We start from the raw sequence: 14,485 nt of genomic DNA, 5'->3' as shown, positions 1-14,485 counted from the left end.
TTTAGCATCGGTGACACTCTGAAAGCACCTTGAAAAGATGCTTCAAAACTGACGCCGATCGTCGCGACGCCAGTCGCCGAGATGCTCCAAGAGACGCCATATTATCGCGGGCTTGCATGGGATGCGTTTTCAAATCGAGTTGGAAAACCGACGCCAGGCGTCGCGACGCCACTCGTCGCGACGTCGACTGAAAAGGCCATATTAAGCATTCGTATCACCCTGCAAGGACTTTAAGCCGAAATATCAAAACCGACGCCGAGCGTCGTGACGCCTATCGTCGTGACTCGCCCTAGAGACGCCATTTTAATGCAGGCTTGCATGGGATCAGTTTGTAGATTTAATTGAAAAAACGACGCCAGGCGTCGCGACGCCTGTCGCCACTACGACGCTTCAACAACCGTTTCGTTCTGTCACAATTGGCAGAAACATGAGCAAGAACTTTCATAACCGACACTGAGCGTCGGAAAAATATTCGTCGCTATTCATCATCAGACATCATATTTGGAAGTACGATCGCTGTTCTTCCATCGGGCACGTCGGATTAAAACCGACGTCATCAGTATAAGCGACGACCTTGAGGACGACGACATTAGACGCCATATACATCGGTGGTGAGCGTCGGAAAACCACTTTACTCGACATAAAAATTACGCCATGTTACAAACCCTAAGGCAAAGACGTCTATTTCGCAACGTAACCTAACCCAACCTACCCGAACCTATCCCTGCCTAACCTAACCTAACCGAACGAATCACAATCTAACCTTACCCAACATGACCAAATAACCTACTCTATGCTGCCAATGTGATCTTCTAGGTGGCATAAGGCGCTACGGGGACAAAGCGACGCGACGCTTATGGTATCTACGTCGGGAAATGACACCAAGGAGACTAGATGAACCTCGTATTTAAATTCGACTCGAAAGTGAAAGATAAGTGCTTGAAAGACGTGCGTACAGATAAGACGGTGGCATTTGGAGCTCCTATTCAAGTTCCTGGACTTTTTCAGAGTCGGTACCGTCACGACTTACCTTGATTCTAGCATATGGCTTCCCGGCCAGAATTTCCTTTACTTTGAGGTTCTTTATTGCAACTCTAACACTGGCTTTCTGCCATCATATTCTTGTGTATCTCGATCAAATTATCGATTCTCGCTAATCAACTTGTCGCGATTACTATGTCATATGTCCCACCTTGATATTTGATTTAACTGTTCGCGGTTCAAAGCAATCTGCATGCATTTCACGGGGTGTGAAGACTTATGAAAACAGTCAAGGCTTTCGGATCCATGTAGAAGAAGCATGTTATTGGAATATTACCGTTAATGGTGACATACTGAGGATTTAGGAGGAGGTTCATTCGCTTCGAAAGACTGAAGACAACAACGTAAATAACTCTGGTTAGGACAGCGGGTAGCCCGCCTTGATCCCAACCGGGTACCTTTCGAATGAAGTTCTACAAAAAACAGTGACCAATCTGCTGTTAAAAGTTGTCCATGAACCAACAGGTCCTCCCTCACATACCTCATGGTCGCTATGTGTGTCAAGTATGTTCATTAAAGTGTCTTACAGTAGCAACGAAAATGGTTGTTCTATTGGCGGTACTAACAGGTCGGCGATGTTAAAGAAGCCAGTTCGTAGGCAACTGTAATTGGAGACTACTCCATAATGACTACATTTCAAGGTTCTACGGAGGTCTTATTACGTCACGAATTGTGAATGAAGTAGGAGGTCATTACAAAGAGCGGTCTGCAGTTCCGGTAGCCTGGTGGACTATTTGACTTAATTATTTTGGCAACGAAGATGGCGTATGCAAAAATTCAGCGGAAATGCAACACTCGTTGTCAAAGACACGGACGCAACTGGCAACTTGAATAATTGTATCACTCGATTTCTGGATTTTCTGCGTCTGTTCACTTAAAATAACGCGATGTTTGGGAAAGTGAATCTGTTTTCGTCTTCAGGTGGAAAAGCGAAATTTATTCACTGTAAGAGTGGACTACTGGATCACTGGCGACATCTTAAAAAATGAGAAGCCTATCCAACGTTTTGTGCCACATAAAATACTGAGAAAAAATTCGGACCCTGAATACTACAATAAGGAGGTGAAACGGTTAAAGTCAAGGGTGAGAAAAGCATATAACAGCAGAAAATTAGGACAACAGCACCAAGAGGAACTGAAACGTCTATCAAAGCAGTTGCTATTAGCTAAACAAAATGCGCAGGAAACATTTTTACGGACAATATTAAGAAATGAAGGTAAATGCTGGACCGATTTCTACAAGTATGTAAAACGACGTAAAGGAAACAGGGAAAATATTCCGGCGATCAAGGATGGTAATGGACGGCTCATTACTGACTCGATAGAAAAGGCCAACTCCCTTAATTTCTATTATTCTTCGGTATTTAGCTGCGAGCGTAGCATCCCGCAGATACAATGCGCTAACTCAGGCGAACCCTTCGCCATTAGTACTAAAATCATTAGAAAAAGGCTAGCAGGGATGGGAAAAAGCAAATCAGTAGGGCCTGACAGCATTTCTGGGGAAATTCTAAAACTGGGTGGGGAAGCCATGATTCCATACCTGGCGCGATTATTGGACGTAACAATTAATAATGCCACTATACCAAGGGACTGGAAAAAAGCCATAGTGGTTCCTATTTACAAAGGAGGTGATCGATCATTGGTCACAAATTACAGACCGGTCAGTTTAACATCGGTGGTCTGCAAACAAATGGAACACGTTATAGCATCGTACCTGAGGAAAAACTGGGAGGAAAAGAATTGGTTATTCGAGGGTCAACATGGGTTCAGGCCGGGATATTCATGTGAAAGTCAAGTAATCACGGTTTGTCAGGACATTGCAGACACACTGGATAACGGAGGAAGGTTAGACGCGATTATAATAGATTTTTCGAAGGCCTTCGATTTAGTTCCTCACGATCGGCTGCTTATGAAAATCGCGGCATCGGGCGTGGACTCGAGGATAGTCGTATGGATAAGAGAATTTCTTTTAGGCCGAACGCAGAGAGTTAGAGTAGGAGGGCAATTATCAGAGGAAGTCAGAGTAACATCAGGAGTACCGCAAGGGAGTGTATTGGGTCCACTTCTATTCCTCGCGTACGTAAATGATATTTGGAGGAACATTGAATCGACTATTAGACTTTTTGCAGATGACTGTATAATATATAGGAAAATTATAAATAGTAAAGATATAGAAAAGATGCAGATGGATCTAAACAGTCTGGGGGAGTGGGCGGTTGAAAATGATATGAAAATTAACCCAAGTAAAAGTAAGGCAGTTAGTTTCACGAGAAGTCGGGTGAAGGAACCACTAAACTATTCGTTACGGGACCAAATAATTCCGGAAGTGAGCAGTTGTAAATACTTGGGAATTATCTTAAGCAGCGATTTAAGCTGGGCTGATCAAGTAAATTATACGGTGAAAAAAGCCTGGAAGGCACTTCATTTTACAATGCGTGTTCTCAAAAAGGGGAATAGTAACACTAAAAGTCTAGCCTACACATCACTAGTGCGTCCGATTCTGGAATATGGGGCGGCGTGCTGGGATCCTTACAGGGAGGGGCAGATAAATGCGTTAGAACGGGTGCAAAGGAAAGCATGTAAATTTGCATATCACAGGAGCGATTCGAACTGGGAAACCCTGGCACAGCGTAGAAAGATAGCACGAATATGTGCTCTCTTCAAGGCGTACACGGGAGATCGGGCATGGAAAGCTATAGGTGTCAGATTGCAAAGGCCATACTACCTGAGCAGAGTCGATCATATTCGGAAAGTTAGGAGCAGAAAACAAAGAACAGATATCGGAAAATATTCCTTTGTAAATAGGACCATCCAACTCTGGAACCAGCTACCTGCTGAGGTTTTAGGGACTCTCTCCTGTAAACCAAGTACGTTTAGGAAGAAGGTTAGGAAAGTGATAAATGAGGTGAAGTAAAGGGAATAGATGGGTGGGTGCAGTGAAGGGGGGTAAATTGGGGTGAGGATGGGAAGGTTTCATAAGTGTAGTGAAGTGAAGAGAAGGTCCTGATGAAACGTGTGATTCATTACTGTTACTGACTTATGTCTAGTTGGTATTAATTTTTAAGTTATGTACTTTAGGTTATACGGTTTTGTAATATTATGAGCTGTTTTATTTTGAGTGTGGTGTGTTGTTTTGTTGTGTCTTATTGTTCTTGTTGTGCCTTATGCTTTTTGTGTCTCATTGTTTTTGTTGTGTCATGTCTTTTTGTCTTACTGTATTGTTGTGTCTCATTGCTTTGTTGTGTCTTATTGTTCTTGTTGTGCCTTATGTTTTTTGTGTCTCATTGTTTTGTTGTCTTATTGTTTTGTTGTGTCTTATGTCTTTTTGTCTTACTGTTTTGTTGTGTCTCATTGTTCTGTTGTTTCTTATTGTTATTGTTTGTGTTGTCTTATGTTTTTTGTGTTATTGTTTTGTTCTGTTTCATTGTTCTCTTGTTTCTTATTGTTTTTGTTGTCTTATGATTTTTGTGTCTTATTGTTTTGTTCTGTCTCATTGTTCTGTTGTTTCTTATTGTTTTTGTTGTCTTATGTTTTGTTGTGTCTTATTGTAGGACCACTGCCACCGGGTAAAAACCCATTTGCAGTCAAATAAATAAATGTAAAAAAATATTCCCTAATTTGACGGATACGTTTGGTGATTCACCAGTTAGTAAAGGGGTAATCCAGTGTCGAGAAAAAGAATGCACGGAGCTTTACCTCCATTCCCCATGTGTCTTCATTGCGTCATGCTTAAACAGAGGGGTACCTTTACCAATTGACCTCATGGTCAGTGTACTCGATCTCCCTCGCGTGACTGAGTGTCTTTCTTTAAGGTCGTACGGTCCAGCGAGTGTGTTTAGAGGTACTTTCTGCCTCCATCATCAGTTTGATCGCCCTCTGATACGTCGGTTAACTTTTGCCAAACTACACGGCGCAACAACCCAGAAGTAATCTTCATACTCGTCTTGAAATCTCACCTGTCACTGTCATTGTGCTACCGTTGAAATAACGGGTGTGCTGCTTTCCCGGCCCCTTCAGTTAACAGGAGCCGGAGCTGTTGTGCTGCATTTCAATAAGACAAACACTATCTTACTCCAGTTTACAAATCGTAAGTGTCGCTGTGTGTGTACTGCTAAACCATGCCCTGCCCTTTCCTATTTCCACGGCTTCTCAGCTCGACGCCCGTTGCATGTCCTTGCTTTCAGTTATATCCGTTTAGGGCCATAACTGATAATTACTTTATTTGCATTAGCGTCAGCTAGTGTCCGTCCTTCGCTTACCAGCAGTTCGGAAACTGTGGTCAGCGAACCGCGTTGACGTTAGAATTATCCTGAGTGATCGACTATTAGATTCTAGATTTTCGCTGAGCTGAAATTGTATACTTTTATTTTCAATATTATTAGACACCTTATAGTCGTTCGGGTGGTTATTGACGTGTCGGAGGAAACTGGTGTTTCTTTCTTCATAGTAGACGCACGGGATAGTCAGGTTCCTCCGAAAATCTGATACATTTAAACAATCTACAAACTCAGGAAACCACGACATAAAAAATTCTTAGGTTGTTTGGCAAATTTATTCTAACTGTAGCATCAAATTACATTGGATGATAATCAGGGTTGGAGATCAGATAATTATTTGAGAGGGTTAAGACTTTTTGTCTGTGTTCACAACGGTTACACGTTTCAGAGTCACCTCCATACTCAGAGTCCTGGCGAGTGTTTGTGTCCTTCGTAAATTTATGCTAAAGGACTATAGACGTCCCGTGTAATAATCAGCGTCTCAAAGAGGGGTACAAATAAATAAGAGGTCACGGACTTTCATTTTTAAAATTTGTGTAAATAGGCTTGTGGCAAAGATGGATTAAAATTCCTCAAACAAAAATTTATTTTCACTTCGAAAACACCTGCACATTTTAACTCTAACTGAAATAACTTCATACAAAAAGTTAATAAATTCCGATCTGAACTTCCTGTAAAGTAGAGGTTAAACTGAAGCGTTACTAATCAAAATTAAATTCTGTCCGAAAACTTTTATCGTAGCTTCCCCCCACACAAGATTTCGTCCACTTCAACACAGACACGGCTTCCAAATTAGGCGCTCATTTTGTGCAATTTGTATGACGAGAAAACCGTGTTAATGGCACAGAACGCTGTGTTTTCATCGGATTTATATCCTTATAATTGAAATAGCTTTGCCCCTGATCTCTTGTTGAGACTGTACAGCATGAACCATGAACGCAGGTACTGGATAATTTTGGAAAGGGCATTGGACAGGCTCCAACTTCGCTGGGCTTTAACACCGTCAGCGAGATGGAAAAGCAACGTAACTTAGTCGTCCGTTGCCTTGGTATATAACAATTTTGAAAGCCAGAAATGAGCTTTCAAGCGTAATTCAACCTCACATCGAAACACTTAACGAAGATCTGAGTAATGCGCTGTCTACATGATTTATCCACGTCTTACGCATGACTGCAATAGAATTCCCTTCCATCGCAACGACGAAGGAGAAGCGTGGTAGGTCTCTAGACGTGGCAGATCATACTGAAGGCTCCGTTCAGAATGAGGCTACACCTATTGCCCTACTGATATAACAGGTCTCTTCCTACTTCCTGAAGATAGAGAGCTTTCGAATCGTCGCTTATTTGTGGTATATTTAACTACGCTGGTATTACGTCGAATGATGGGATGATTAATCCTTTGAAGTCGTATCTTGTCTAAATATGATATATAAGAATTCATTCCGTACCGCAAAGAAAACACAACTCTTAACCATTAAGAACTCAGATGGTTAATGTTGTTTGAGGAAATTATCGCTGTTTATAGTGAAAATCATACGAAACACACAAATATAAACTGAAAGAGTTATTGATTATTAACGAAAGGTAGGAAATATTGTTACCATTGGTATCTACAGGTTAATGAGAAATGAACTGGAAAATACAATAGGTCAATACGAAATTTCAAGATTACGCCTGTATAGACCAGTACAGGATATGAAATGAAGTGTAGAGTGTAATGGAACTGTGTGCACACTCATGTATACGGGTCTATAATCGCGTCTGTGTATATGTGTACATGTATGTATGTATGTAGACCTACGTTGACCGAACGTCGAGTGGTTACCAATCGTAATTTGGGGCCTCCTGCGTTCATATCTCGGTCCGGAGACCAGCTGTCCTGACTGAGATTTTTCGTGGATTTTATTACTACTTCTAGGGCAGTGCTTTGAAATAGACCACGGCCACTTCTCTACCAATTATTTCCAATTAGAACGCTGGCCTTGTAATCCTGGGGTCTCGGGTTTGATTCCCGGCGGTGCCCGAATTTATAACTTGTGTTGGGCAAGATCGTGGTCTAGGCAACACGGAGTTTTCCTCCGGGGGCTTCCCCGGTTTCTCCGTGGCATCCCAACAATTACTCCATTCACACACAGAAGAAGGCAATGGCAAACCACTTCTGTATCATCTGCCAAGAACGTATATGAACAGGTCCCAGTCCGAGAAAAGGATGGAAGGATCCTGTTCATATGGACCTGTCGTCAGACAGAACACTAAATAATAATAATCATTATATCAGTCGACGCCATTTCGTCTGAACTACTGACAGTACCATTAAATGAAACGTAGATAAATAAATAAATACACAATAAATTAATGCGCGGAGGCCCGCGCGCGTATGTGTGCGCGGGCGTACGTATAGAAAGGAAGTATCTGAAAATGGAAAAGTTCGCAAGTTTTCAAAAATAATCTTATCCTGGTTATCTGAAGTGAAAGGAGATTTTTCATCTCTGCTTGTATTGTATATTCTGTGCCATTATTCGGGCTCTATTATGTAAATGGCACTGGTGACTGCACTGCTTTTGGAGTTCGTTTGAAGTTCTATAGAAACTACTGCTGTGAATATAGATTCCCTGTTTGCATCGATGCTTAGTCATGTATGTGAAGTTCGCTTCCAAACGTTTGCTTTGACACGCAGTGCCTCTACGGAGGAATGCATAATATGCCGTTTTCTTGTGACATCACGAGTATTCGAAAAAATGTTAAACATCGGTTTGTATCCTTTGAGGGAGGTTTATCGTTTTTATGTTTTAAACCTTCGTTTCAATATTTGATTTTTGAACATCATAATCTTTAATAACTCGTGGACTATTAATTGCTATAAGAGTATAAGAAATCATTTGGTAGAACACCTTTAACTAAATCACTGTGGCCGAGTCCTTTTTGAGAAGCTTGTAGTCGCTCAGCTAATCAAAAACTTCCCCGACGTTTACGAACCCAAAAGTTGAATTACGTTTTCAACTATCCTGAGTTAGTTAAATCCAGATCACAACCCAATAACCTGTGTATTTAAGAACCATTTTAATAGTATCCCGAGTGGTATCTTTTTCCACAATTTTTCTACAATTTTCTCGCTCGTCTCTTGAAAATCTTCTGTATCTTTTGTTAAGGAGGACAAATTAAGGCAGTCTCGTTGATTCCGGGTGAAATAAAAATAAACACCGAGACTTAAAGCGGAAACGCCTCGAAAAAAGTCTTGTAGGTTAGGCAGAGTAGATAATATTGTAATGACTCTTACACGGGTTGTAAACAGAGCAATCTGAAAATGGCGTAGCGCAGCGACTTTTAATAACAACTTTGGTACCAACTGGGTCGAGCCTTCTCTTTCCGTTGCCAGGAATTTGGACGATTACTTAGTCATATGGTCTGCTGGCTAGTTATGCAGTTAATAAATGAATCAGTTAACATCGCCGACTATTAACTTAATACTTAACACGTGCTGCACACGGTCCTCGAACCCTGTGTTGTGAATCTCTGTTTCATGCATTGGGCGATATTGTTCATTCATTTTATTGAATCATTTCGTGATAAAGCTTCTACTCCACTGACAGAGGTCAACCATCTTTTTCTTGGACAACATCGATAGTTTTCATCCGATCTCGACAGCGTGCCGTCCGCTTTCCAACCAAGACTGTTTGTACTTGTATTAGCAAAAACTCGAGTTGAGATGAAATATCCAGCCAAGTGGCTCCATCTTGCAGGGCCTTCGTTGGAAGTTGATAGTTGCTCAGCTGCTAAAGAAATTACGCGGGTTTTTAGAACCAAAAGTTGAGTCACAAACTCCCAATATCGAAGCCTACACTGAGATCGCTGGATAGAGCATGCTCCTTCATGTTGCTCTTTTGTAGTAGTCTGGGTGACCCACGTGATCTCTTCCCTAAAATTTAGTGCGCATTCTCACTTTTACGTGTTTCGCCTAACTCATTCTGCTTTGTGTATTTTTTTTAACACTTTGGATGATCGATAAATTGACAGTTTTCTGCAATTTAAGCAGGATATCTTCTGAATTTTGACTGCTCATAACGTCAAAATTAAACATTTTTTTATCATCGCTGAATCACCACTACATTAGCTTTTATATACTTGACAGGTTTGTTTTGTGTGTGTGTGCATCACATGCTATAGTAACAGCATAGTTCTTGATTTTCATCATTCGCAATAATATAACCATTTGACAAAAAAAAAATTAATGCTCGTAAAGAACATCATAAAGTTTCTAAAAGTGAAGGTTCTTAGTCCTTGAATTTAAAGAAAATACAGGTCTTTTTTAACTGTATCCTACTGGCGTATCTCTTCTGTTCCTTCCGTTAAGTTCTGCTGGTCATTCAGAACGGCATATGTCCACTTTTCCTTCCAAACCGCCATGTTCATTGTCAATGAACGAATCTTCAAACGACCTTCTTTTGTCGATTGCAGGAATTTCTGTTAATCACCATGACGACGATCTTCAAGGTGAGATTTATGTTATGACGCTCTACTGAACAGCGCGAAGTAACAACTCGGCCTTGTGTTATCACAGACTTCTCAGCGGCTCTCAAAAGCTTTTATTTACAACAGATTTCAGCACTTGATTAACTACTTAATGAATTGTTTTATAATCTTCGCAATTTATTGAACGGAATTAAAAATCTTCTTTCTGGCGTCTCTTTCGTTGCCACCTATGTTCACCCTGTCTACCGTACAAAATATTTTAATCTATTTCCTTGTCTAGTCATCTTTCAGACTATCCTACTGGCCTAGCTGTATTACCCACGTAATTTTATTTATTGTCTAACAAGCTTACATCCAGCGTTTTAAGGGTTGTCATTTTTACAGTTTATGTTATTCTTTTGTTTTTATCACGCCTCGTAATGCATTTGATAATGGGTTTAAAGTCGACTCTGTTGAGCGGTTATTCATGATTGTCAAAGGGTCTATTACGAAATCATCTCTCGTTCTAATGCAACAACACGTCAATCCCTACTCTGGCGAATCCCAGCCTCCATTCGAATGGATGCCTAGGAGGTTTACCCTATGAGTTAAAACGGTAGTAGCGTGAAACTGACCACTCGTCTCAACGTAGTGACGAGTTACGAAAGTATGGATTTTTGGTTCCATTTTCCTTGCAGTTTACGCCGTCATGATCTGGTGCTGAGTCACAGGGGAAACCTGTGTGCTAACCTTCTAAATATTGTCGGGAAGGGTTATTCCACGTGCTGATATTGAAATAGTGAGCAATTAACATTCTTCACGTTACGAAAGAAATATACAACGTCTTAAAACCAGTCTCTCATGCCCAACATATTTCTTTAAAAAAGCGAAATCTCTCCCCACGTCTGTTAAAATTTCATGGTGATCAGTGCAACTTTCGAAATAAGTAATTTTCTCGGTTACTATGCACAAACAAAAGAAGGCGGGACCCACGCCCTGAAAATTTTCGCGGCAGAAACTGTAACTAAAAGTCAGCGCAAAGTCATTTTCTTTGTTTCAACATGCCGAATAATGAGAGATTCTTAATGATCGGAATTCCGTAAGAAGTGATGCTGCTGTTATTAGTTGTCTTTATTACATTATAAAACTTAAAGCAGTAATTTTCTTTAATCCTATTCAAAATTGAATCACATTGTTCTTTGGAGCAAGTGCATTCTGTAAATTAGTGAGATTGCTTTTCTCATTATATCTCATACGCTTGAGGTGTCAGAAAATGTTAAATTAATTTTATTTAATGCTTGCTTGCTTCAGAGAGGGAATTGAAATTTCGGATGAAATACAAGTGTCTCCTGTTTTCAACAAGTCACGACCCCCGTTTCATAATATCCGCTGCTTTAGAACACAATGAAACGTTGTTCAAGAGAAATCCTTCATATTTATATCTGTCATGTTGGCTTGTTCAGATTATACTAACAATTACTTAACGTTCTTTCTTGTAGTCGAGAGACAACTTTTTTCCCCCCACAGTTCAGAATTATTTAATAAATTTACTTTCAAACTTAATGTGATTTGCAGCGTGCAATACATGAATACTCAGCCGAAATATGTTCTCCCTATTCCTCTGTTCTGAACAATAACCTCGTGCCTTGAATATGGCGATTGTGTAGGTGGGAAGGTGGTATAAATTATGGGTAATCTGTAAAGTCTTCGTCATAGGACGTCTATTACTCGAATGGAACTGTAAGCCAGTTGATAAACAGTCAGCGAACCAGGATCCTTTTTAGAGATTTAAATATCACTGTCTATGGTACTTCAACAGTTTAAACTTTTTAATAAATATAAAAAATTAGAGTGAAAAGACTGTGTTGATGTATTTCCTAAAAAAAATCTGGGTATAAGGGTGACTACATTCTAAATCTCATTATTCCCCTGATCACAAAAGCTCTAGTATAAGAAACACCGGACGTCTATCGTGGAGAAACGAACACACACCAAACTCTTGGAAAATCTGAAGTCGATCTACAGAAACAGAAAACATCATTGAGGTCACTTCCAATAAAAAATCATTAGAAGCGATGATTTTTATTCACCTCAGCGTTGTCGTACGTTTTATTGACAAGACAAAGTCTGCATTCCATTGACCGGGGGTCGAATACGGCAATTCCAACTTTAATTAAATCACCACATTAATTAATACGAGGTTAATCTGAAATACACGTAAATCCACAGGACCTTAAACTACAATTTTGCCCTGAATGTCATGTTTTTTCCTCGAGTGTCCCTCTCACCTCTCAGCCGGCCGGCCATGCGGTGTGTAAGCTGGTAGGGACTGTGACCTCGCATTCAGTGCCGTATAAATATGACACCGGCCATTCAGGGTATCAGCACTATCTCACGTGTCACGATATACACTCAAGATCATGTCTAAGCTGGTAAGTCTGCTTAGTGGGCCGGAAATATTTGCTCGTTGAACCGACAGGCCGATTATTGCATTCCATACTCAGGACGGCAGAATAGTGTAATTAGTTTACGTGCCTGGATGTGGTGTGTGGTGTGGTGTGTGTGAAGCGATGAAATTGGTGTGACTTTCTGTGCGGTAATTTGTTTGCGAAGAATTATTGGATATGGGACACTAATATTAATGACGCTTAAAAATGTTATACAACACGGATATGGGCTTTTAATTCCGTGTATGGAAAATACTCACAAAAATTATTCACAGTTAACCCTTCGAAGCCGAAGCTCGTCTAAATAACATCTAAACGTTCAGTCCGTACCGCAAAGAAAACAACACAATTTCGAAGATCGACTTGTTAATACGGAGGCGTTTTAATGATGTGTCGATAGGTGTCATAATCTGAGGCATCCTGGTTCATTTCGACACCAAGGAAATCATGGGCTCAGCGCAAAGAAACACGTAATCAGGGTCTAGTGGCTGGACGCTTTCTTACGTAATACGATTGAGGAACTGGAAATCTGGAATTTTATAGTTATTGTAAAGCTGTCGTTAATGTGAAAATATTGCATTCAGCTGTTTTAAGAGAAATCAGCACATTGTTTCCGTTCAGTTGCATAAAACAAAGTTAGTGTCGGTTTTATTTGTGTAAACTTGGCCCCGTTAAAGACAAACATGTCGCATTGCGTAACATATTCATTTCGATTCAACGAAATTGTTATAGAGCAATTGAACTCAACAGTGGCAGGCAGACACAGTAAGAGTGTCATTTAATGGGACAGACCAGTCTAGCAGCAGGTGGTACCCTGTTTTATACAGATAATTTTTATGGGTTCACTCCTTACTGAATCGAAATTATAAATCTTGAAGATCTTGCGCCACCATTTTGTTTATGTATCTGTAACGTGCAGGCGGGTGTGCATATAAGCAGACATTATAATCATTACCACATTACGCCTATCGTATATTTGAATCATAATATTTTTAAAATGATTTGATATTTTATAATCTATACTTTATGGAAGCCATCTGGACTTAAAAGAGAGGAAGAAATAAACTGGAAAAAGAAAATCACGTGGAAAACTTCAGTGTATGTGCTTTTCACCAAAAACTGTTAGAGCCGTTACATCAAGAAGGGTGATGATAAATTTATACAAATTTTGGTAGGGAAATCTAAAGAGAAGAGACCACTTGGGAGACCTAGGCATAGATGTAAGGATTCTGTTGTAGTTGGTCTTAAATGTGTTATTTGTGCGACAGCAGACTGGATTAATCTAGGTCAGCACAAATTTAGTCACGGTTATTGTAAACATGATAGCAAACCCTTCATTCACGTCCTAAGCTTAAGTCATATTACATGAAAAGTTATTTGTAAAATTCAATATTAACTTCCATTACGAACATTTAATAGCCTTGTGATTCAATTTAAACGGTTTCGTAGGTATAGAAAATGAACAAACACATAATAACTGTTGCCTGTAGGTTAATCTAATGACACTGTAAAAAGTTCATGATATAAATCTCAGTCAATCTGAAAATATTTTTAATTTAAATTTTGCCATAAAAATAAAATATTTTTTCTTCTTATCGAGCCAAATAGCGCGAGAGGTTTCGACCCATAATACCCTCTTAACTCGGACTTATATTTATGATGGTTGTATTCAGGGTGTTACCGTACCATGACTCTGGTCCTACCTAAAAATATTAAAAGCTCCTTTCAATGCAGCATCGACATGCAAACAGGAAACAGAATTTGAAAATGAAAGTATGAAGAAAAACTCTATACTCAAATGTGGGTATAAATGCCGAGGATTAATTTCAGTATTGACAATTTATCTCTGAGATGCGTCAAGGTGTATTTTATTGTATTTAAGTGGCCATATTTCATATGAAATTAAGTTAACTCATCTGTAGTCCGATACATCAAAAGTGTTAGCTGACGGCCTATTGTAGGAGCCCAGGTGTGTTGTATAGGAACTGCTGAACAAACTAACAGCATTGAAACGGCGTCCGTTACAGTTGTTTGTCACGGGTGAAAGTGACGAGCGCTCTGTGGGTGAAAGCGATTCGCGGATCGCATGTTGCATCGAACTCTCGAAGTGAAACATTCTGAGCACCGCTGAATACAACTCGTCACTTCGTTACAAGAATGGCAAGTTGCAGGTTTGTTCCCTACGAGAACGCATATTTTCCATATTCGATCTTCGGTTTTTTTTTTCGTACATCAATGCCCTTGACGTTTACTTATTGCAGAAAAAATTCTAA

At 40.0% G+C, this 14,485-nt stretch overlaps 1 protein-coding gene across 5 annotated transcripts in view; it reads left to right on the top strand.

Annotated features, from left to right (window-relative positions):
- LOC110838036 (uncharacterized) overlaps positions 1 to 14,485 on the top strand; it is a 45,349-nt gene that overhangs the window by 14,584 nt on the left and 16,280 nt on the right. For 2 of the 5 annotated variants that reach the window (XM_022080811.1, XM_022080807.1), the window contains exon 1: positions 12,121 to 12,197. The exons of the other annotated variants lie outside the window; for them this stretch is intronic. In XM_022080811.1, coding sequence (XP_021936503.1) covers positions 12,186 to 12,197 — 12 coding nt within the window. In that variant the 5' untranslated portion in view covers positions 12,121 to 12,185. Of the gene's footprint in view, positions 1 to 12,120; positions 12,198 to 14,485 lie in introns of those variants that run through there. 5 annotated transcript variants of the gene reach the window in all.

The sequence above is a fragment of the Zootermopsis nevadensis genome, unplaced genomic scaffold, assembly GCF_977971745.1.
Source record: "Zootermopsis nevadensis isolate Lab colony 2312 unplaced genomic scaffold, Znev_1.0 Znev_ptg000024l, whole genome shotgun sequence".
Taxonomy (NCBI): Eukaryota; Metazoa; Arthropoda; class Insecta; order Blattodea; family Termopsidae; genus Zootermopsis; species Zootermopsis nevadensis.
Note: the sequence above shows the minus strand (reverse complement) of the source record. Positions and strands in the feature narration are given on the sequence as shown.